The sequence below is a fragment of the Hoplias malabaricus genome, chromosome 7 (assembly GCF_029633855.1).
Source record: "Hoplias malabaricus isolate fHopMal1 chromosome 7, fHopMal1.hap1, whole genome shotgun sequence".
NCBI lineage: Eukaryota > Metazoa > Chordata > Actinopteri > Characiformes > Erythrinidae > Hoplias > Hoplias malabaricus.
The window spans coordinates 14,941,240-14,962,295 of NC_089806.1; the positions used below are offsets into that span (position 1 = coordinate 14,941,240).

The following is a 21,056-nucleotide window of genomic DNA, read 5'->3' on the forward strand; positions in this document are numbered from 1 at the left end:
CCTAACCTTGTTTTAAAATCTGAAGAAGTCTCCTTCAGACAAAGTCCTACTGTATTTATCAGAGTAATATTATTACTGTAAAACAGCTAAATAGCTGCCCTTTACTCTCCAGCCATAAAACTTGCACTTTGAACTGGTGTAGGGCAGGTGTCTGACAAGCATTATTAACATAAAACATTAACAACTCAACAGCTGACTGATGCTCTTTAACTGTTGTGTGTTACATTGTGAATACCCCTTTTCAAATCAAAGATATGTAGTGCATTAAAAATAATGAGGGGTGAACAAAAAGTACAGCTCCAAAGGGTGTTCTTCCAGGGTTCCTTAGAAAAGGCAATGGTTAAATATCAACTCATAATGGTTTTCATTTTTTTGAAGAATGTTTTTTTTTCTGAAGTCACCTATTAGAGAAGGTCCTTGGTAAAGTGCAGTTTCGAAGCAGAAATACATTGTATTTGATGAAACTTGAAGGATATATTTAACCTTACAGCCATGTTACAAAAAACAACAACATTATTTTCGCCAGAGGTGTCTTTAAGTAATTGTTGGATTCTGAGAATTTTAAATTTAAATTATGTTCTATTCATTAATTCTATTTATGAGAAAATGAATGTCATTTTTGCATGTCTGTCATTCTGTCTGTCAACCTTGCATTGTAGGATACAAAAAAAGAGACTAGAACAGAGCCTAACAAACATCTTTTCCTGTGTTCAGAGGACACAATAGACTGACAACAACTGGGCAAAACTGTTAAATTGCTAATCATGACGCTATTAACTCCTGCATTTTTTAGTGGAGAGACCACAAATATTTTCTAAACGAGGCTGAAGTCATAAGATATTTTATTTATAAGAAAATGCGATACATTTGTCCAGAAATAGAAACAGTTCAGTGGAGAGGTCCTCTGTGCCATTGTTTTCAGCGGCTCCGGTGACGTCACCGCTGGCCGCTGTCTGAAGAGGCTGTGGCTCGGAGCGGCGCCTCCAAAATGGCTGTTGTTGAAGATGGAGAATAGACGAACATAGAGGACGAGAGAAAGGACCCTCGCAGACATCACTGGGCCGGATCTGTTTATTATATTTTTCTGCTAAGGTAGGATTGACATGTAGAGCAAGCATTGAACAGTAACATTAACTCTGGCAGCGTGTTTTTGTGTGTTTTTAACCTTGATGCGGCTTGATTGACAGCCCGTAGCCCGAGGAGAGTCCGTGTTTGTGGGCTGTAACCGGTTTGTTTTTATCCCGGTGTCGTGTCTGGTGCTTGCTACTCGCACTGCGGAAGTCTCGGCGTTTAAGAAAGGAGTGACCTTTGTTGATAAATGGGAGAATTTCGAGTGGACGCGGCTAGCTAACGTTAGTTAGCATCCAGTAAACCCAGAAAATCCACCTTGTAAGAGGAAGTCCTCATTAGCCGTGTTTCAGTCCGTATATAGGAACATTTCACTAAAATGTTATTATAAATGTAAGCAGTTCTTATCAGAGTGTGTAAATCTTGTATTCATTTATTACTGAAAGAGAACTGTATTTTAGGTCAATGTTGGGTTAAACACGAATTTACATTAGTGTTAACAAACCGTTTCTCTTTGTGCTTTTATTAGTTATGTTTTTAATATGAATATGACTCCAACATTAGGAATATTTCACATGAATTGGAAAACCTAAAAATATAATTAAAACACAAAGAAGGAAGCAATAAAAAAAACCTAATTGTGTTTTATGTCTTACAGCATAAAGTTGTTTTGGCTGTGGTTGTGTTTGAGTTTGAATACAGTTCTTTTAACTTGCATTGCAGTTTCAGTCTTTTCCCTGCACTCACACCTGACATTGGGTAGACCTACGTTCTAAAATCTTTAGTGCTCATTTAAAATCCCCTCACAGTATTGCCTTTGTGTGTAAAACTCTATATGACAAAATATTTTGCATTTAATGGTCTCTAAAATGCTTTGATCAATGTGTTATACGGCTAAGGACTTCTGTGTTTTTCTGTACTGCTGTAAATATGGATGAACACTAAATCTGGCTTACATTTGTTCTTTAAAAATGAAGTCATCTTGGGGTGGGGGCAAAGTGAATATTTCCAATGACACTGTATTTCTTGGTTCTCCTTTAACTTAATGTAGAAACCCATTTCCTGTTTTGGCTTTGGCAGTCAAGGTCTTGAAACGGTGTCCTTGTATTGTGTTGACAGCATCTCGGTCAACGGAGCATGTGCCAGAAACGCTAGGCATTAGCCAGTTCTATTTGTCATGAATAACACATGATGCCATTCCATAACAGCAGTGCACACAACACGTCTAAGGTGGCTGTGTAGGTGTTCAGAGAAAACAGGGTCCTACATATTTTGAAGAGAAGAGGTGTGGGTAAGATTTCAAATTTTGTCTCGCAAGAATTTCTTTTTTCAGTGTCGCCTGAATCTTGAAACAGCTGCCATTGTGTCTTTGTTGTTGCAGGCTCTTTTGTTGTTTGTGTCAGGTTTGAACATCACTGACACTGTATATCAATCTACATAGTCATTTTAAACAGACGCCTCGATCTCTCTTAGGTTTAATTTCTTTTTCTGATAATTGTGATCTATAATTTGTTTTGCACTTAAGGCATATTATTGTGCAGAGGATGTCGTCTGTTTATCTGTATTGAGTTCGCATCATTGTTTGCAGATTTTATACAATGTGGTGTATTTTAATTTAGTATCATTATCAATTTCTTAATTTAATTTATTTTTCTGCTTAGGCTATGTATTTAACTATATTGATTAGCAGTAGTCTACACACATAGACATATATACGATAAATATAGAGTCTGATTGACCCAGAACGTGCCTGTTGTTTTTAATATCAACAAATATAGGAAGAGAATTCCTAAAAATAATTTTTTCATGCTTGTCAGAGAGTATTATTTGTCCTGAGGTATGTACCACAAAACTTTCCCGCAGTGTAGATGGTTTTAAAGGGGGTCAAAAAACTCACAGTTGCTCTGTCGCATTGTTAAAAGATTCTGGGCTTGTATTTGCTTTGTGCACTTTTCTCCCCTACAAGCAAGGGCTCATTACATGTTGGTGACACAGTGAAAGCATCTACTGTCAAATGGTTACCTGGAAATTTAGGCTGTTATTAAGGCATATTTGTCTTGTTTTCTATGCTCTTGCTACGTAAGACACTGGCCTGGCTGAGTTGTGTTTTGGACAGTGAGCTATTCAGGTTGAGGGAAATAGCTCATTAAAACAGATGGCGAGTGAAATGCAGAGGGAAGCAGACATAATGTTATCTCATGCTGTCACTGAGAACACAGAGCTTCAGTTATCTGCCTGGCGTTAAGCCGCTGTCTTTTTCTCTTGACATTTTAAAAGTCATGCTGGGAACCAGGTCGTCAGATGTCAACTGTCACTCAAACTGGAAAACAGTATGCTTAGAGTCTTGTCAACAGCACAATAGCAGAAATATCATAATGACCACTAGACAATTCTAAAGAATGAATATTTAACGTTTTTCATTATTGCATAATGGCACACTATCCTTTTTTCCATGGCATGTGGCAAAATCTCTAAGTACTTCACTTATTTGATGTCCATTTTGAATATTCAAAAAAGCAACCTAATGCTGAATTGAGCTTGGATGGCCATATACTATATTCACATACTCCCCCATGGTTGTCTTCACAAAGGTTTTTTTCAGACTACAATAAAAACTATATATGACTTCGTAGTGTATTTCATTGTGAAGTCTCTTTCTGCAGGGTGTCCTGGTCTTAAGGCGCAATCATGGACACCACCACCTCTATAAAGATGACCACTATGGCCATACAGAACCTTTTCAGCTATGTTGAAGAGGAGAACCTGGCCGCCCTCAAAGCACACCTTGATAAGTTCAAAGAGGTGGACGGACGCAGTGATGTAAGTGAATAAGCATCTCTCTCTATGTAATCAAGTCTTTTTTGTTTTGTTTTTAAAAACTTTGGTTTATTGTATCCAAATCCCATCTAATTATGTCTGACCTTTTTATGTCTGTCTTTCACTCTCTGTCTCTCAGAATGGACAGACTCCTCTAATGTTAGCTGCAGAGCAGGGCAGTCTGGAGATTGTCCAAGAGCTCATTCGAAGAGGTGCCAATGTCAACCTGGACGATGTGGTGAGAGACTGTTCACACTGCACAAAACATTAGACATGTACCATATGGAGGTTTTAAAAAAGGTCACATCTGTTGGACAGCTGCCCTTCATAACACATCTGCAGCCCAAAAGAAAAAAAAAAAAGCAGATACACCTTAGAGCCTTGTTTTCAGCACACAATTCATCACTGTTTCCATGGTGACAGAGGCCAATCATATCACAGTTTCCATGGTGACCAGTCTCTCTGCTCGTCTCCCGTAGGACTGCTGGTCCGCTTTGATCTCAGCAGCTAAGGAGGGGCACGTGGAGGTGGTGAAAGAGCTTCTGGACAACAGTGCTTACATTGAGCACAGAGACATGGTGAGATATGTTAATTATTATGCTCAAGGCATTTTGTGTAAAATAATAACATGCAGTTCTAATAATTCATATTTTATTCAAACACATTTTGTTACTATTTCACATGAAATAAGGACAGTGACTTCATATAAGCCTTTATTTAATACCAGACTCATTCAATTCATCAAGGACACTTCATTACCTGGAAAAAAAATATAATATATAATTGAGTAGGTCTGGTTGCAGTGCCTGCACCCACATATTGTAGGAACATAATCTAATCCGTTACTAAACCTAGCAGTGTGCAGCCATCATATTAAAGCAATTCACAAAGATAAAAGTGCATGACATCCTGCAAAGAGCAAGTTCTTTGTATTGAGGTGATGGTCCCAAAATTTGAAGTTAGCTAGGAAAGTTTAACTTAACGTAACATTTAAGTGTGGCTGTGTTCTACAATTTTCCATTTTAATTATTATTATTTTAATTAAAATAACACAATAATACTACTGGGCGGCACGGTGGCACAGCAGGTAGTGGCCCAGTCACACAGCTCCAGGGTCCTGGAGGTTGTGGGTTCGATTCCCACTCCGGGTGACTGTCTGTCAGGAGTTGGTGTGTTCTCCCCGTGTCCACGTGGGTTTCCTCTGGGTGCTCTGGTTTCCTCCCAAGGTCCAAAAACACATGTTGGTAGGTGGATTGGTGACTCAAAAGTGTCCCTAGGTGTATGTGCGTGAGTGACTGTGTGTGTGTGTTGCCCTGTGAAGAACTGGCGCCCCCTCCTGTGTGTATTCCCACCTTTCGCCCAATGATTCCAGGAAGGCTCTGGACCCACCTCAACTCTGAACTGGATGAGCGCTTACAGATAATGAATGAATACTACTACTACTAATGAACTTTCTTTAAATGCACATTTTAAAACATTATACATACAATTCATACTTTCATATGTATTCTAATTTTGTGTGATCTTAATTTATGCTTAAATTAAATTATGTTCTATTAATACAAAGCCAAGAGAACTTAATTTGATTGCAATCGAGTGATACGGTTATTAACAAGGTAACACATTAATACATGCACATTTGATATTTGTACTGCAACAGTAGCACATGGTTAAATGGTGATAAATTGGTTCAGTATTAAGAAGATTAACCAGTATGTCTGTAAATATCTATGTTTATATTGTGCAGGGGGGATGGACTGCCCTTATGTGGGCTGCCTATAAAGGTCGAGTGGAAGTTACTAACGTTCTTCTGGAGAACGGGGCCAACCCCAACACAACGGGACAGGTAAAGCACAGGAAAACATAGATTGTCCCTTATCAGATATAAAATGTTAAGCATGAAATTAACTCTCAGCTGAAGTGAAATAATAGGCTAATACTAATTGATTTTCTTATTTCCTTCACTGACCTCCTTTCACTTTATAAATTTTTAAACAGTATAGTGTATACCCCATCATTTGGGCAGCTGGCAGAGGCCATTCTGAAATCGTTAAGATCTTGTTGAAGCATGGAGCCAAAGTCAACTGCTCTGATAAGGTATGCTCACATCATTTGAGCTAGAAGAGCTGAATCTCTCTTAGTAGGCATTAGTAAAGGCAACTGTTGACCTTTAAAAATATCTATAATTTTTCGTCCCCAGTATGGCACCACTCCACTAATCTGGGGTGCCAGGAAAGGCCATTATGACTGTGTGATGCACCTGTTGGAGGACGGAGCAGATGTTGACCAGGAAGGGGCAGTAAGTGCACTATGTCCTTTCGTGCGCCTTTTCTTTTGGCTGCAATAAAATTATCTGCCCACTTACATTTGTATTTTGTTGGTCTGATATTTCATTGTCTTGTGCTCAGAATTCCATGACTGCTCTAATTGTTGCTGTGAAAGGAGGCTACACTGAAGTGGTGAAGGAGCTTCTGAAAAGGAATCCCAATGTAAACAAGACAGACAAGGATGGCAACACAGCCTTGATGATTGCAGCTAAAGAGGGCTACACTGAGATAGTCCAGGATCTGCTGGATGCAGGCACCTATGTGAACATCCCAGACAGGGTAAATTCTACTTCTACTACTCCTTCAGAACATACATTTAAAGCTATTGAATGATTTTGAATGACGGAGGATGAATGACATCACATTTTAAGGCCTAATACTAAAGCATGTATTTGTATTTACTTTCAGAGTGGTGACACTGTATTGATCGGAGCTGTAAGGGGCGGTCATGTTGAGATTGTACGAGCATTGTTGCATAAGTACGCTGACATTGACATCAGAGGACAGGTAATTAAATCTTTACACATCAGAAAAATACAAAATATAATGGCCTTATATGTTAGATAGGTAAAATATAATTTCTACACAAGTGAAAATTTGTAAACACTTGGATAATTTTATTATCTATTTGTCTGTGCCAGGACAATAAGACAGCTCTGTATTGGGCTGTGGAGAAGGGCAATGCCACCATGGTTAGAGACATCCTGCAGTGTAACCCTGACACAGAGACCACCACCAAGGTACAGCGGCACAAGAATTAGAATAAATTGGGTCAGATTATTTAAACAGACTATTTTAAAGTTAATGTTTATTTGTATATTAATCAGGATTCTGAGACCCCTTTGATCAAAGCCACAAAGATGAGAAACATTGAAATAGTTGAACTACTCCTTGACAAAGGAGCTAAGGTGTCTGCTGTGGACAAGGTAAGATTCAGTCATAACTATTTATTTATATATAGCAGGAACAGTGTAGACCCCATGTTTGTTGTGCTCAGTTAATTTGAGTATTCTCTCCACATATAGAAAGGAGACACACCTCTCCACATTGCTATACGTGGGCGGAGCCGCAGGCTGGCTGAGCTTCTCCTTCGCAACCCTAAAGATGGTCGCCTGCTCTACAGGCCCAATAAGGCTGGAGAGACTCCATACAACATAGACTGCAGCCACCAGAAAAGCATCCTCACACAGATATTTGGAGCCCGTAGGTTTTAGTGTAATTTACGAAAAGTCACATTCAGCTAGTGTTACTTGTCGATTATGTGTATGACAAAATTTCATTGATAATATCAAATATCTAATTTTCTTAACAGATATTTGAAGGGTTATTTCATAACACTAAACCCACATCAATTCTATTTAAGACCTTTTGTGTGTTTGGCATTTGGGTTTTTGTTTTGTTTTTCAGTTCCCTTTTTATGTTTTTATCCATCAGGACACCTGTCCCCCACTGAGACAGATGGGGATATGCTGGGTTATGACCTGTATAGTAGTGCCCTAGCAGACATCCTGAGTGAGCCCACCATGCAGCCACCCATCTGTGTGGGCCTGTACGCCCAGTGGGGTAGCGGCAAGTCTTTCCTGCTTAAGAAACTAGAGGGTGAGTGTAGCTATGCATGGTTGAACACTGAGCAAATATATGGGAAGTATTTTATACAGCACAGTGCAAGTGTCTGTGCAGTGCATTTGAAGCCTGCTGTTAAAATGATCTAAAATAAAGATTTTACCAACTCTTTTTTTAAAATGATAGTAATAAATACAACACGAAAAAGTTAGTTTTGAAAGGTAAAAATGCTTTGGCACAGTGCATTAGCTGTGAAAATATTGATGCTATTCCATATGCCCTCTTTATCCCCAAATATAAATTTAACACATGATGAAGTCAAATCACCACTGCCTTTGCTTTTGCTCTTTCTTTTTCCTCTTTAAGATGAGATGAAGACGTTTGCAGGGCAGCAGATTGAGCCTCTGTTCCAGTTCTCTTGGTTGGTGGTGTTCCTGTCACTTATGCTTTGTGGCTCTTTGGCTCTACTGCTCGGCTTCACTGTGGACCCCAAATTGGCTATTGCTGTCTCCCTGAGCCTGCTGGCTCTACTCTATGTGTTCTTTGGTAAGCATTGAAAGATCCACGCTTCCTTTTGTTTGTGTTGTAGGGGCTGCATGTTTTTACCACTAGAGGACAGTATTGCACCATCACTTGTTTTCTTTTTCAGTAATCAGTATTAATAAGGGGGGCGGCACGGTGGCTCAGCAGGTAGTGTTGCAGTCACACAGCTCCAGGGGCCTGGAGGTTGTGGGTTCAATTCCCGCTCCGGGTGACTGTCTGTGAGGAGTTGGTGTGTTCTCCCTGTGTCTGCGTAGGTTTCCTCAGGGTGCTCCAGTTTCCTCCCAAAGTCTAAAAACACATGTTGGTAGGTGGATTGGTGACTCAAATGTGTCCGTGGGTGTGTGAGTGAATGTGTGTGTGTGTCTGTGTTGCCCTGTGAAGGACTGGCGCCCCCTCCAGGGTGTATTCCTACCTTGTGCCCAATGATTCCAGGTAGGCTCTGGACCCACCGCAACCCTGAACTGGATAAGCGGTTACAGATAATGAATGAATGAGTATTAATAAGGTGTAATGAAGATTTCTAAACAAGTCATTATTTTTTTCCCCCCACTTTTTTTTTTGTTTTGTTTTCTTCTCTCTCAGTGGTTGTATACTTTGGGAGCAGACGTGAGGGTGAGAGTTGGAACTGGGCCTGGGTTCTTAGCACTCGTCTTGCCCGCCATATTGGTTACCTTGAGCTTCTGTTGAAACTCATGTTTGTAAACCCTCCAGAGCTGCCTGAACAGACCACACGAGCTCTACCTGTCAGGTAATAATTCTTCCATGCAACTTGAAATTTTAACAAAACCTAAACGTAGTGAGAATTTCCTCAGTGAAATAATTTTTAACCCCTTTAAAAAAACTATCCCTTTTTAAAATTTCTTTAGATTAGCTGTGTATGATCTGGCTAGCTGATAAATAATCTTGTATATTTCCTAAAATATTGAAGGTGGCATATTAGTTCTTATAAGAACCCTATACAAACTTTATGGGTAATAGATAATGAAATCATTTTTGTCAGTATTTTTTATTTATTTAATTTTTTTTAAACACCAAGTGTATAGAGAAATCCTTTGCTGTGATGTAACAGAATGCTAATAATTAATTTCTATTTCCAGGTTCTTGTTCACAGATTATAACAGGCTGTCTAGTGTGGGTGGAGAGACCTCTATGGCTGAAATGATAGCCACCCTTTCAGATGCCTGTGAGAGGGAGTTTGGCTTCATGGCCTCCAGACTCTTCAGGGTCTTTAAGACAGAGGACACCCAAGGTTAAAACCATTTCTATTTTTAAGATACAGGAGGATTTTGTTTGTTGTTTTTCCCTCTAAATGTAATTATCAAGGCAGCAGATTATTACATTTCGAACTGTGTGTCTTGTCTAACATCAGGCAAAAAGAAATGGAAGAAGACGTGCTGTATCCCGTCCTTCATCATCTTCATCTTCATCTTGGGCTGCCTGATCACAGGCATGGCCCTGCTGGCTGTCTTCAGGGTGGACAGCCAGAACCAGACGGTGAATGCTGTTCTGGTTGCCATGGCGAGCGTGGTGGGACTTGCTCTGATGCTAAACTGCCGCACTTGGTGGCAGGTGACTGATTCTGTTCTGAACTCCCAGAGGAAGAGGCTACATGGCGCTGCCAACAAGATGCACAAACTCAAGAGTGAAGGATTCATGAAGGTTGGTCCACATAATCACACATGCAGATATTATGTTTATGCTTTACATCCTTTACACACTGGCTTTATTTATTGTACAGTAAGATGTAGTGAAATCTGCCTCCAGAATGATAACTCTGTATCCTGGCTTTTTTTGTTCCTCTTCAGGTTCTAAAGAGTGAAGTGGAACTGATGGCTAAGATGGCAAAGACTATTGACAGCTTCACTCAGAATCAGACACGTCTAGTGGTCATCATTGATGGCCTGGACTCCTGCGAGCAGGACAAAGTTCTGCAGATGCTGGATACGGTGAGGAATTATCTTGAAAGACATTCAGCAGGAGTCTCTGAAGTACCACAGCTTCATTCATTGCTAAAAAAAAATTAAAGCAGTGGATTTGTGAACCTTGTGATGGATTTAGAGCACAAATAAAACATATTAATCACAGTGCCTGAATATATGATCCATGTGGCTTGAAACTAGTTTAAAAGGCAGCACTTAATAACAGGCTATTGCAGTTAACATTTTTGGTCTAAAGTTTGCTTTTTTGTTGGGTTTGTAAGCTATTCATACAGAGGATGTTTGTTTGTGGTTAACTGTTTTGGGTCTGTATTAATGTTAAATTACAACTATATTAACAGTATTTTAAATTCTCTATCATTAGACAGTATTTGTAAACCTTCAATCCCAGCACTAATAATGAAGTTTGAAACACTTTGTTGTAATTCTCCTGATCTCCAGGTGAGGGTGCTCTTCTCCAAAGGACCCTTTATCTCTATTTTCGCCAGTGACCCTCACATCATCATTAAGGCCATCAACCAGAACTTGAACAGCGTGTTACGTGACTCTAACATCAATGGCCATGACTACATGCGCAATATTGTGCACCTGCCTGTCTTCCTGAACAGCCGAGGCCTTAGCAGTGCTAAGAAGATGTGTGCACCTGCTCCAGCCAATGGAGACACTGGCAACCCTGAGGGTCAGTTGTTCTAGAGCAGACTTCTATTGACATTTTGTTAAAACATTTTACAGTTCTATTGTTTGCAACTTGCATATAATACTGACCTTATTGTAGCTTTAAAGAAACACTGTAATATTTTACATTTACATTTACATTTATGCATTTGGCAGATGCTTTTATCCAAAGCGACATACAAAAGAGGATCTAACATTCGAACTACAGCACAAATTATACAAAATACCTTACATTAAGTGCAATATGCCAGGAAGTAATAAGTGCATTAAAGAAAGACATTCAGTGCAAAAGATACTCTCGGAAGAGCTGGGTTTTCAATGATTTCTTGAATGCAGAGAGGGTTTCTGTTGCTCTGATAGTGCTTGGAAGCTCGTTCCACCAGCGTGGTACCAGAGATGAGAATAGCCTCAACTGACCTGTACGGGGGGTTGGTCGTGTTAGTAGGCGCTCCTTTGAGGAACGGAGAGGGCACGCGCTAACGTATGGTTTTAAGAGTCTATTGAGGTAGATGGGAGCAGAACCAGTGAATACTCTGAAGGCCATCATTAGTGAATTGAATTTGATGCGAGCAGCTAAGGGTAGCCAATGCAGCTCAACTAATAGGGGCGTGACATGTGCTCTTTTTGGTTGGTTGAAGACCAGGCGTGCTGCCGCATTCTGGATCATCTGTAGCGGTCTCATAGCACAGGCCGGAAGACCTGTCAGGAGGGCGTTGCAATAGTCTAGACGGGAGATTACTAACGTCTGAACGAGGAGCTGTGTTGTATGTTGAGTTAGGTATGGCCTAATCTTCCTTATGTTGAATAGGGAGAAGCGGCACGATCGAGTTACAGCGGTAACGTGATTTTAAACTTTAAAATTACAGCTTCAAAATCATTGTGATATTCTATTGACCTGTAATATAGGGAATAGGGCCCCTCTGGTCAACACTGCAGAAACTGATTTTTAAGGATAGTAGGAATAAAAGAAAAATAATATTTTTGAATTCTCCTGTGAAGTTACTATTGTAGAGGTGTTTTGTGCAGCAGTTATAAACTTAAACTTTTCTCTGTTTTTGTAGGCTGGCATGAAGAGCTGGACAGGAAACTGTCTCAGCACAGTCTGTCTGAAGCAGCTAAGTTAGGCAGCAAGACTACACTGAACCGCAGGGTAAGCTCTCTAGTGGACCCTTGTTACCTCTTGGACACACTGGAACCTTTTGTACTGTTTTCTTGTTTGCTATTGTACACTTTCAGATCAAAACACCATGGCTGTGACATTATTAAATCAATACTTAAGTGTTAATGATGATACGAAGATCATTTGATACAGTCAGTGGCTGTTGAGAAGCTACTTTCAAAGTTAAATTTGGTAGCCAACAAGTGAGAGATACCAGATGGAAATGTGGATAATTTGTTTGAAGTTGATGCTGATCTTTGTATATGACATTTTTGTTTTTCTTCAGGACACATACCGGCGGCGACAGATGCAAAGGTCAGTCACACGCCAAATGTCCTTCGACTTGACCAAGCTGATGGTCACAGAGGACTGGTTCAGTGACATCAGCCCTCAGACCATGAGGAGGCTGCTCAACATTGTGTCTGTCACTGGTAAATACTACCACAGAACCTATGATATATGTTGTATAACATGTAGAAGTCTCTTTTGGTACTCCTTAGTATGTTTAAAAAATTTTTTTTGCAGGCCGCTTACTGAGGGCCAATCAGATCAGTTTCAACTGGGACAGACTGGCGTCTTGGATCAACCTTACAGAACAATGGCCCTACCGCACATCCTGGCTTATACTGTACCTGGAGGAGACCGATGGAATCCCTGACCAAGCCACACTCAAAACAATCTATGAAAGGTGTGCGGTAGGGCCTTAGTTCACCTTCGTTCTTAGTTCACCTTCGTTTATTTAGTGAAATGATTATTAGCATGATTATTCAGCTCACTCTTATATAACTGAAAAAAGTCAGAGGAGTCTAAACCTTTAATACACATTCCAGCGAAACTGTAAAGGATAGGTCACTTTTTTGTAATTTACTTTCCTATAAATCAGTTTCTCTGAAACCAGTCTTGGAGCTAATCCACAGGCTGTGTAGCTTTGTTGATCATTCATAAATATGCATTTATAAATTATTTGCCGTTTTTTACAAATGCATTTTTTTCATTTATTAAATGCAGTAAAGTACTCCAGAGCTTCATAAATGAAAACATCTGCATTTTCTGTGTTTGGATTCTCAACCAACCGTAATATCACCGTATTTTGTTGACACTGGCTAGTTCCATGCCTCCTCCAAGTTCCATTTTTGTGACATAAAACAGAATATGAAACAAGAATATTTCACTTCAGACATAAGAGTTATACATGCATCATTTTCATTTTTAATAAAACCATCAGGTCTGTGTTTTATCTGGAGACTCAACATGCTTTTCTACAGCATATGTAAAAGCCAGCTGGGTCAGCCACACAAAGGCCTGCATTGTTTGAAGTGATTCTTTATTTCAGCAGTTCCACATGAGTTGAGAAGGCCCTGCATGTTTGAGATCACATGAAATCATTGACATTGTCCATAAAGAATATTTCTGTCTATCCTTATTCTGAGCGACAGGCTTTCCAAGAACATTCCCACCACTAAAGATGTGGAGCCTTTGCTGGAGATAGATGGAGATGTGCGGAGCTTTGAGGTGTTCCTGTCCTCACGTACCCCAGTGCTGGCTGCTCGAGATGTCCGCACCTTTCTCCCTTGCACAGTCAATCTGGACCCCAAGCTCAGAGAGATCATAGCAGGTGGGTATTCTTCATCTAAAAAAAAAAAAACAAATATAACAAAATATAGAATAGGACCCATATACAGCCTTGACAGACTGATTTATGGTTCTAAAAAGATGCATCACATTCTATATTTTACTGCTGTTGTTAATTCACTCAGTGCAGCAATAGACCTTTTTTAATTTGATTGCTGTACTTGTTAATTCACAGGTTAATATTATACGTAAATAATGTGGGCAGACATCTGTGTGAATTTCTATGTATGATGCTTGGGCTTGTTGCAACTTTACATTTGCAGAGGTGTAATTCAACCCTGCACTTTTGTGTTTTCTCACCCTCTTTTAGCTTGCCAGTAGAGAAATGTAGTAATGGATTATCTGCTGTCTTTTTCAGATGTGAGAGCCGCTCGGGAGCAGATGAACATGGGAGGAGTGACCTATCCCACTCTGCCCCTGCATGAAGCTGCTCCCCGTCCCACTTCCATCTACAGTCAGCAGTCCTCAGCATGCTCCCCCACTGCATCTTACAATGGGCCATACAACCCACCAGGAGTGTCCCCTCAGCCCCACAGTGCCTACTACAGTGGCATGGCAGGCCCTCAGCACCCCTTCTATAACAGGGTGAGTGCCCCTACACATACTGAAGACCACATCAGGTTTCATGGAGTCTTACATGTAAATCTTCTGATCTTCTGCAGTGCCAGTTATTATATTTACTAAGTTCATAGAGTTGGAATTGCAGGCCAGTTTCAGGTTTCTCTCTACTCCTTACTTTATCACAGATCAAGTCTTGCTGATCCAGACAAAGCTGTTCCTTTTTCAAATTTGTGTAAGGTTAGACTTATTGCTTCTGTGTTTCTTCTACGAGTTCTAGAAAAATTAAAAGACCTGTAATGTTTCATTACAATGATGATCCACATTTGGGCTGGATGTTTTAGCAGTTTTCTACTCAGTTTTGAATAACTTTTCCAGCCACAATCTGTTCACTTTCTGGATGAGTACACTCCTTTAAGCATTTCAGCACCAACATCAAACATATTTTCCACTTACCCTCCATTTTTCATCATCCTAATGATTTGTCATTATCACAATTCTGTTTATCACATCCGTTTATTTACGTCTTTTAAGTTGTGGGACCCACAGAATATGAAATTGAATATGTCACAGAAATGGGCCTTTTGGCATTTTTCCACTGCATGGAACCTTTAAAACCCGCCTCGGCTGGACACTTTTGCTTTTCCACTGGCCAAGTCTGGTACCTGGTACCTGAAACCAGTTACTTTTTTGTCTCTGCTCAAACCAGGGACAGAGAGCTAGAGAGACCACAAAATGCATACCTCCAGCACAAACTAGTCGCTTGTAAAACCTCTCAAATTACAGCAGCTGTCACATTTGTTTTGACATTTGTATCTGAACTGCAGCTTGTACCATTACCTCAAGGTGTTTTGAAGATGTTCAAACGCTCCCTGTGTTGGAGGTCAGTGGAATTCTCAATGAAAACATGCATTACTAACATTACTGCCAGCTTTGGAGTGGTTTTCAAAGCCCCCAGGATTCCTGTTAGAGACAGGGTTTTGTGATATCACTGGCTCCAGTTCATGAGGGAGCTGTGCTAGTGGAAGAGCAACCAGCTAAAAATGAGTTGAGTCGTGGCTGATTCCATACAGTGGAAAAACACCATGTGTGTTAATTTATTTGAAAGCATATATCATATCGAAGCATCAGTAAGCATTAAAGCCTTGTGTTTCATTTTCATTTGTTAAATTTTTTTCCTTTTCCCCAAACTCCATCTCCCAGCCTTATTTCCCCCCAAATGTTTACGTGCTGCCACGACAATACACTGGCAGCATCTTCCCTGCTCACGTCCTTGCACCTCCACGCCCACTCATTAAAGCAAGCTATCCCAGAGACCCAAACCCTGGAATTGTAAGTATACTAGACTGTGGTTTCTCTTTCATAGCTTCTGCTTCAGTATATGGCTTTGATTTGCTGTTAAAGCTCCTCAGTCCAAGACTAGGTATACTTCATTTTTGGAAAACAAGCCCTTAATGAACTTATCACTCAATAAAATAATTTCATGCACAAATCTACCACTTCCACAATAATGTTAGTTTCTTTAGTGCTTCTATGTGAATCTGTTATTCTTTACTTTTACTATTTCTGGTTTACAGTGAATGTTTATGCAAAGGCACTATATTGTAATCACTATTTATAATCTCCTGCTGGTGCGCATTTTCTCTTTTCAGTGTCTATATTTTTAAATGAGGGCTAATATCTTTTACTAAACCCTGCTCTGTAGTGATTCGTAGATATTCAGACTGCAATTTAATCACCAAGTAAGTTAATTCAGAACATTCTTGAAGTGAATCTGTTTTATTTGAGCAATAGCCGTTAATTGAGCAAGTGTGACAGCCTTAATATGAAGTAATGTTAGTAATGCAGGTGTTATCAAATAATGTGATGCTAACCTACCCCATGTTGTATTTTCAGTACAAATTGTTGATGTCTTGTAAAGTGTGTTTGTGAGTGTGTGAGATTCTACAATCTGCGTACACGCACAAGTACAGCCAGACACTGCCAGTGACGTCAATCATCAGCTGTCTAATGCTCATTGGAGCTTTTAGTCGTAGAGAAGCTCCACCTGCTGTGCTGAAAGACATACCTGCTTTCTTGATACCCATTTCTCCTCTGTCCTGGACATGGCCTTTATATGGTTCCCTCACAGTATCCACCTCCTCTGTCTCCTCCCTCTTCTCCTTGTCTCTCTCTTTGCGCAGTTTAAAGTAGCATCTTTAAAAAAGAATCAGGTACTGAATTCTTCTAGATTTAGATTACGCACTGCTGCTGTGCTGCCCTGTTCATGCTGCCCTTCCTTAAAAACGCTTTTTCAGATGCTCCTTCTCTCTTCTGCCTTTAGTGTTTTCTCACATACACTTTCTCCATGCGCACAAAGCAGTAACATCCCAGCATGCCCTGTGGGATCTGTTGTACCTGACATGGTCACCGTGGGGAAGGAGGAACTAGGGTGCTAAAAAAAAAAATCTGAAATGAATGAAAAATCAGTTATTTAATTTATTACATAACACAGTTCATTCAAGTAACCCTTTTAGAAAATATACAAACAGTGTCATGCAATACAAATTCACCCTGACAAATTCACTCCTTCTCCTAGTGTATTCTTTCCTCTGGCATAGCAGAAAGAATTTCCTAACTGACATCTCCTCTTGAGATATTCCTGAATTTCACTGCAACGCTATCCCTCAATCCCACTATCCCTCAATATAGCCACTGACATGCTATAGCCGTATAGACATTAAATACTTTACTTTCTTAAGTAGTATGTCAGTAGGGTAGGATCCGGCCAGTGCTCACTCACAGCATTTGAATTTAATAATCCCTATTTATATAAACTTTCATGTTTTATTTATAGTGATAGCTGGAATTATATTCAAAAACCCACAATTTTCTAAATATGAGTTTCTGATGGTAGTATTATAAGGTAACGTTTGAATAATATTTTTATAATGGCTCTTAACATGGCAGTACATGGTTTTCATTGTAATAATGGTATATTGTCTAGCCATTTATTATATTGCTATTTAATTTCACTGTATTGTAGCTACTTCCAGCACATTAACCAACACCTTCACTATAAAGAATACTATTGTACTTTCTACACTTCATTTCTCTGTGACCTTGCTTTTCATTGAATATTAAATTAAAGGTATTTTACCCTATAGATAGTTTGGGCTCTTTACTAACAACAAGCATGGAATTAGAATTTTTTTTTTGTTTTTTGCTTTGGTTACCTCGATCTGAGCTCCTCAGTGATCTTGTTAGAAATGTGTATGTGGTAATAATACACAAGCACTGATCATTTTCTGTGTTGTGTGTGTCAGGGCACTGCCTCTGTGGTGTCAGGCACTCCATCTGTGCTGCTCAGCTCTATGAACACAGATATGGTTTGTGAGCGTCTCAAAGTTATAGAAGGCATCGATCAAAGCATGCTGGCCCTGTACACTGCCACAATCAAGAAGGTAAAATTTGTTTGTTTTTTTGGGTGGGTAAGAAAAAAAGAATACTTTAACCTTGTAAAAAAAATTAATAAATAAAAGGGAATATCTGCATGTATCTATATGTTTGGTCACTGATCACAGACATAAGCACAAAGTTTATGGAATCAAAGGATGGTCAGCTCAGTGATGTTTTTCTTCTTTTAATTCACACGTACATTTTTTCAGGCCAATGTTAACGGAAGAGTTCTGTCCCAGTGTAACCTGGATGAGCTGAAGAAAGAGATGAACATGAACTTTGGAGACTGGCAACTCTTCAGAGGAACTGTAAGTACATTTGTATGTGCTTTTAGTTCAACAGCTGTAATGTAACAGCTGTGCTGTTTCACTGCAGACAGACTGTTTATGTAATAGAGATCAATAAAAAAAAACATCTGAATGTGCAACAAAAATCTAAATAATACTTTTGGAACTAGTAAACTGATCTAGTGAATGCCAAATGGGATTCTGTTTGCGCTCCCAGAATGAGTGGCTTTGGTGCCAAAAAAAAAAAAGTTGCCAGCCGAAGGTGTTGGAAAAGTGGGGTTTTAATGACAGCCTGTTGTGTACAGGTGATGGATCTGCGTCATATTGAGAGCCAGGTCCTGCATGAGGAGGCTCCAAGTGAATTGGGCAGCAGCATTGCAGGACATGGGGAGCCTGGCCGGCATCGTGGAGCTCCGGTGCACAATGGAACTGGTAACACAGAGACCTCACCTATGTACAACTTCAATCTGAGCTTTGAAGAGCTCACCAACGTTGGCCTGGATGAACATCCCAGGCAAACCAACCCTCCATGGATGGTGAGCATTTTGGTAGATTTTGGAGATTAATTTCTTCACTGCTTCTATCTATTTTTCACAATAAATCTTCCCCTCTGCAGAGCACAACTCATCGTACCCCTAGTATGTCCAGCCTGAACTCCCAGGAGTCCTCCAATGACATCTGCAAGCTAACTGACAAACAGCAAGCAGAGTACCGAAATGCCTATCAAGATTATATTGCCTCAATGGCCCAGCTTGAGGCCGGAGGCGGTGTGGGGGAGAAGCCTGTGCAGCCTCATCCAGGCCAGTTTATGCACTCTAACTCTGATGACAAAAATAAAGATGGAGGTGATCAAGATGGACGCAAGACCTACTCAAAGCGCAGTGGTGGGAAGGCAGGGGACACAACTGATTTTGCTGCAACTGAAGCTGCCACTTTAGACCCCATCAGTGAGGAGGATGAGAAGGTGGACCATGGCTCCTCCAAGTCCTTGCTTGGACGAAAGACCTCTGGAGAGAAGGTGGGACTGTTCCAGAGTGCTGACCTGAAGCTGAAGGCCACAGGTGGTCTGCGTTACCAGAAGCTGACCAGTGATGACGAAGAATCGGAAGAGTCTGACAACGCCCCTCTTCTAAAGGATGGAAAGAAACCAGAGCCCAAACGCACAGAAAGCGAAGAGCGCTCTTTGGCCAAAGGTAAAGAATACCTCTCCGATGGGATGCTGGACAAGAAGGACTCCTCCGACTCGGGTGTCCGCTCTAACGAAAGCTCACCAAACCACTCCCTGCAAGATGAGGAGGCCGACCTGTCTCAGTCCGAGAGGACAAATCTGATTGAGCTAGACGAGGAGAGCCTTGCTCGCAAGAGGGGCCTGCCCAACAGCCTGAGTGGCCTCCAGGATCCGGCAGTCGCACGCATGTCCATCTGCTCCGAGGATCAGTGCAGCCTCCTGGCTAGCAGCCCTGAGGAAAGCTGGCCATCCTCCAAAAATTACAACCTTAACCGCACACCTAGCAACACCACCCTCAATAACAACACCAATGCCCAGCAGGGGAACCGGCCACGCCAGCCTGGCGACAGCTCCAACACCACCTCCAACACCAGCAGTGAGGTCATTGTAGCTCCTAGTTCCAGCACCATCACCTCATCCACATCCACCACCCACAATGAAAATGTTCGCGTGGTGCACCTGAAGCGAGGGCTGAATCCTGGAGACCCCCCAGAAATCTGCGCCGTGACCTCAGACACAGTCACATTTGGGGAAGAGCGTGAGAGCATTCTGTGAGAACCTGCAAAAATGGTCCTTTCAGAACCTGCTCTCAAGCTTTTGATGTTTGATATTGTCATGTGAAGTGGTGCATGCTCAGTGAAATGTGTCATTCCAGTGATATCTCAGTATTGAATTAGTGGTAATTAGCCCACGTTAGTTTACTGCCAGCAAGGCTGCCTTCATCTTAATTTGTGATGTGACTCAGTGTCCAGTTCTTATGGAATAAATGTTTAAGTCTTATTTCTTATTTAAGATTTTACCATGGTGAAGCACTTAAACACTTAATGGACAATCCCAAATTAACTCACCCACATTTAGCAGACTAAAAATTCCCCACTAGAGGTCACCATTAGTATTTAAATCATTTTAAGTGCTTCAGAAGAGCAGTGACTGACCCTGAAATGGATATACAAAAAGGCAATGATGATAAGAGCAATGAGTCACATCTGTGATTATTGTGAAACATATCTAACAGTATTACTGCAGCTGCAAGATTTTCCAAATCTTGAATTAACCACATTAAAAACCCAAAAAGAACAGCAATGGTGGACTGTAATTTTTAGCATGTTGCTACACAAATGACACTAAAATGTGCAGTCCTTTTTGTCCATAACTGACAAGTTTAACATTCTAAGGTAAAAAAAAAACGCCTTGTCCAAAACTGAGCTAGCCTGAGCCAAACCATCGTTATGTCTGAATGTTTATTGCTATCTGTGTTGTGAGATGTGCCATATTGAACCATGTCAGTTGCATGTCGTTTGCATCCCTGACTGTGTAATACCAGAGTTTCTTAAACCTTACATTCAGGACCCAAGTAACTAAACATCCCTGAGGACCAAGTTTTAACCTACAACTAATTTATTAAGCAGTAATATGCACGTATGCATTATGCTCGGTTAGTCATACCTCATACACCTCATACAGTCCCGTTTTTGGGTCTTGGCCCATATTTTAAGAGACCCTGAAATAGTAGATTAGAAGCAGAGAGCATGTACAGCAGTGACAAGCATGTGTCATACTGCAGTAACGTTTGAAACAACACTAAATGTTGCATGCACTGTGCTGTTAGTCTGTGTAAAGACTGCCTAAATATAAAGTGTAATTTGTGAAAACTCTGCAACATGTAAAAAACCAAATAAACCATAAAAGACAGCTGTTTTACTGTATTTTTTTTAAACCTTAAGTGTTGTGTTAGTTGTTTTCTGTGTTCATTCCTGTTAAATATCTTTCAAAGTAGGGTTCTAAAGTAAAGGAGAATTACACCTGTTGTTTAAATCGCACCTA

General features: G+C 40.4%; 1 protein-coding gene across 2 annotated transcripts; it reads left to right on the top strand.

Moving 5' to 3' along the window:
* Positions 1-960: 960 nt before the first annotated feature.
* kidins220b (kinase D-interacting substrate 220b) lies at positions 961-20,918 on the top strand. Of its 2 annotated transcripts, XM_066676370.1 has the most exons (29): positions 961-1,092; positions 3,732-3,888; positions 4,025-4,123; positions 4,365-4,463; positions 5,633-5,731; positions 5,884-5,982; positions 6,086-6,184; positions 6,294-6,491; positions 6,621-6,719; positions 6,854-6,952; positions 7,040-7,138; positions 7,238-7,415; positions 7,647-7,811; positions 8,142-8,321; positions 8,901-9,066; positions 9,416-9,567; positions 9,688-9,977; positions 10,124-10,264; positions 10,697-10,934; positions 11,992-12,080; positions 12,376-12,520; positions 12,615-12,777; positions 13,526-13,704; positions 14,080-14,306; positions 15,483-15,611; positions 17,585-17,722; positions 17,927-18,025; positions 18,310-18,540; positions 18,621-20,918. In XM_066676370.1, the coding sequence occupies exons 2-29, from the start codon at positions 3,757-3,759 to the stop codon at positions 19,785-19,787; spliced, it is 5,199 nt and encodes a 1,732-aa protein (XP_066532467.1). In that variant the 5' UTR covers positions 961-1,092; positions 3,732-3,756; the 3' UTR covers positions 19,788-20,918. The 2 variants fall into 2 exon arrangements, with proteins under 2 accessions (XP_066532467.1, XP_066532468.1); XM_066676371.1 differs by lacking the exon at positions 15,483-15,611.
* Positions 20,919-21,056: the final 138 nt, after the last annotated feature.

Bases quoted from the DNA above. Each gene is read 5' to 3' on its own strand.
- kidins220b (XM_066676370.1), top strand. From the start codon at position 3,757: ATGGACACCACCACCTCTATAAAGATGACCACTATGGCCATACAGAAC. The intron at 6,720-6,853 runs GTAATTAAATCT...TGTCTGTGCCAG, and splicing joins ACATTGACATCAGAGGACAG to GACAATAAGACAGCTCTGTA. The intron at 13,705-14,079 runs GTGGGTATTCTT...TGTCTTTTTCAG, and splicing joins GCTCAGAGAGATCATAGCAG to ATGTGAGAGCCGCTCGGGAG.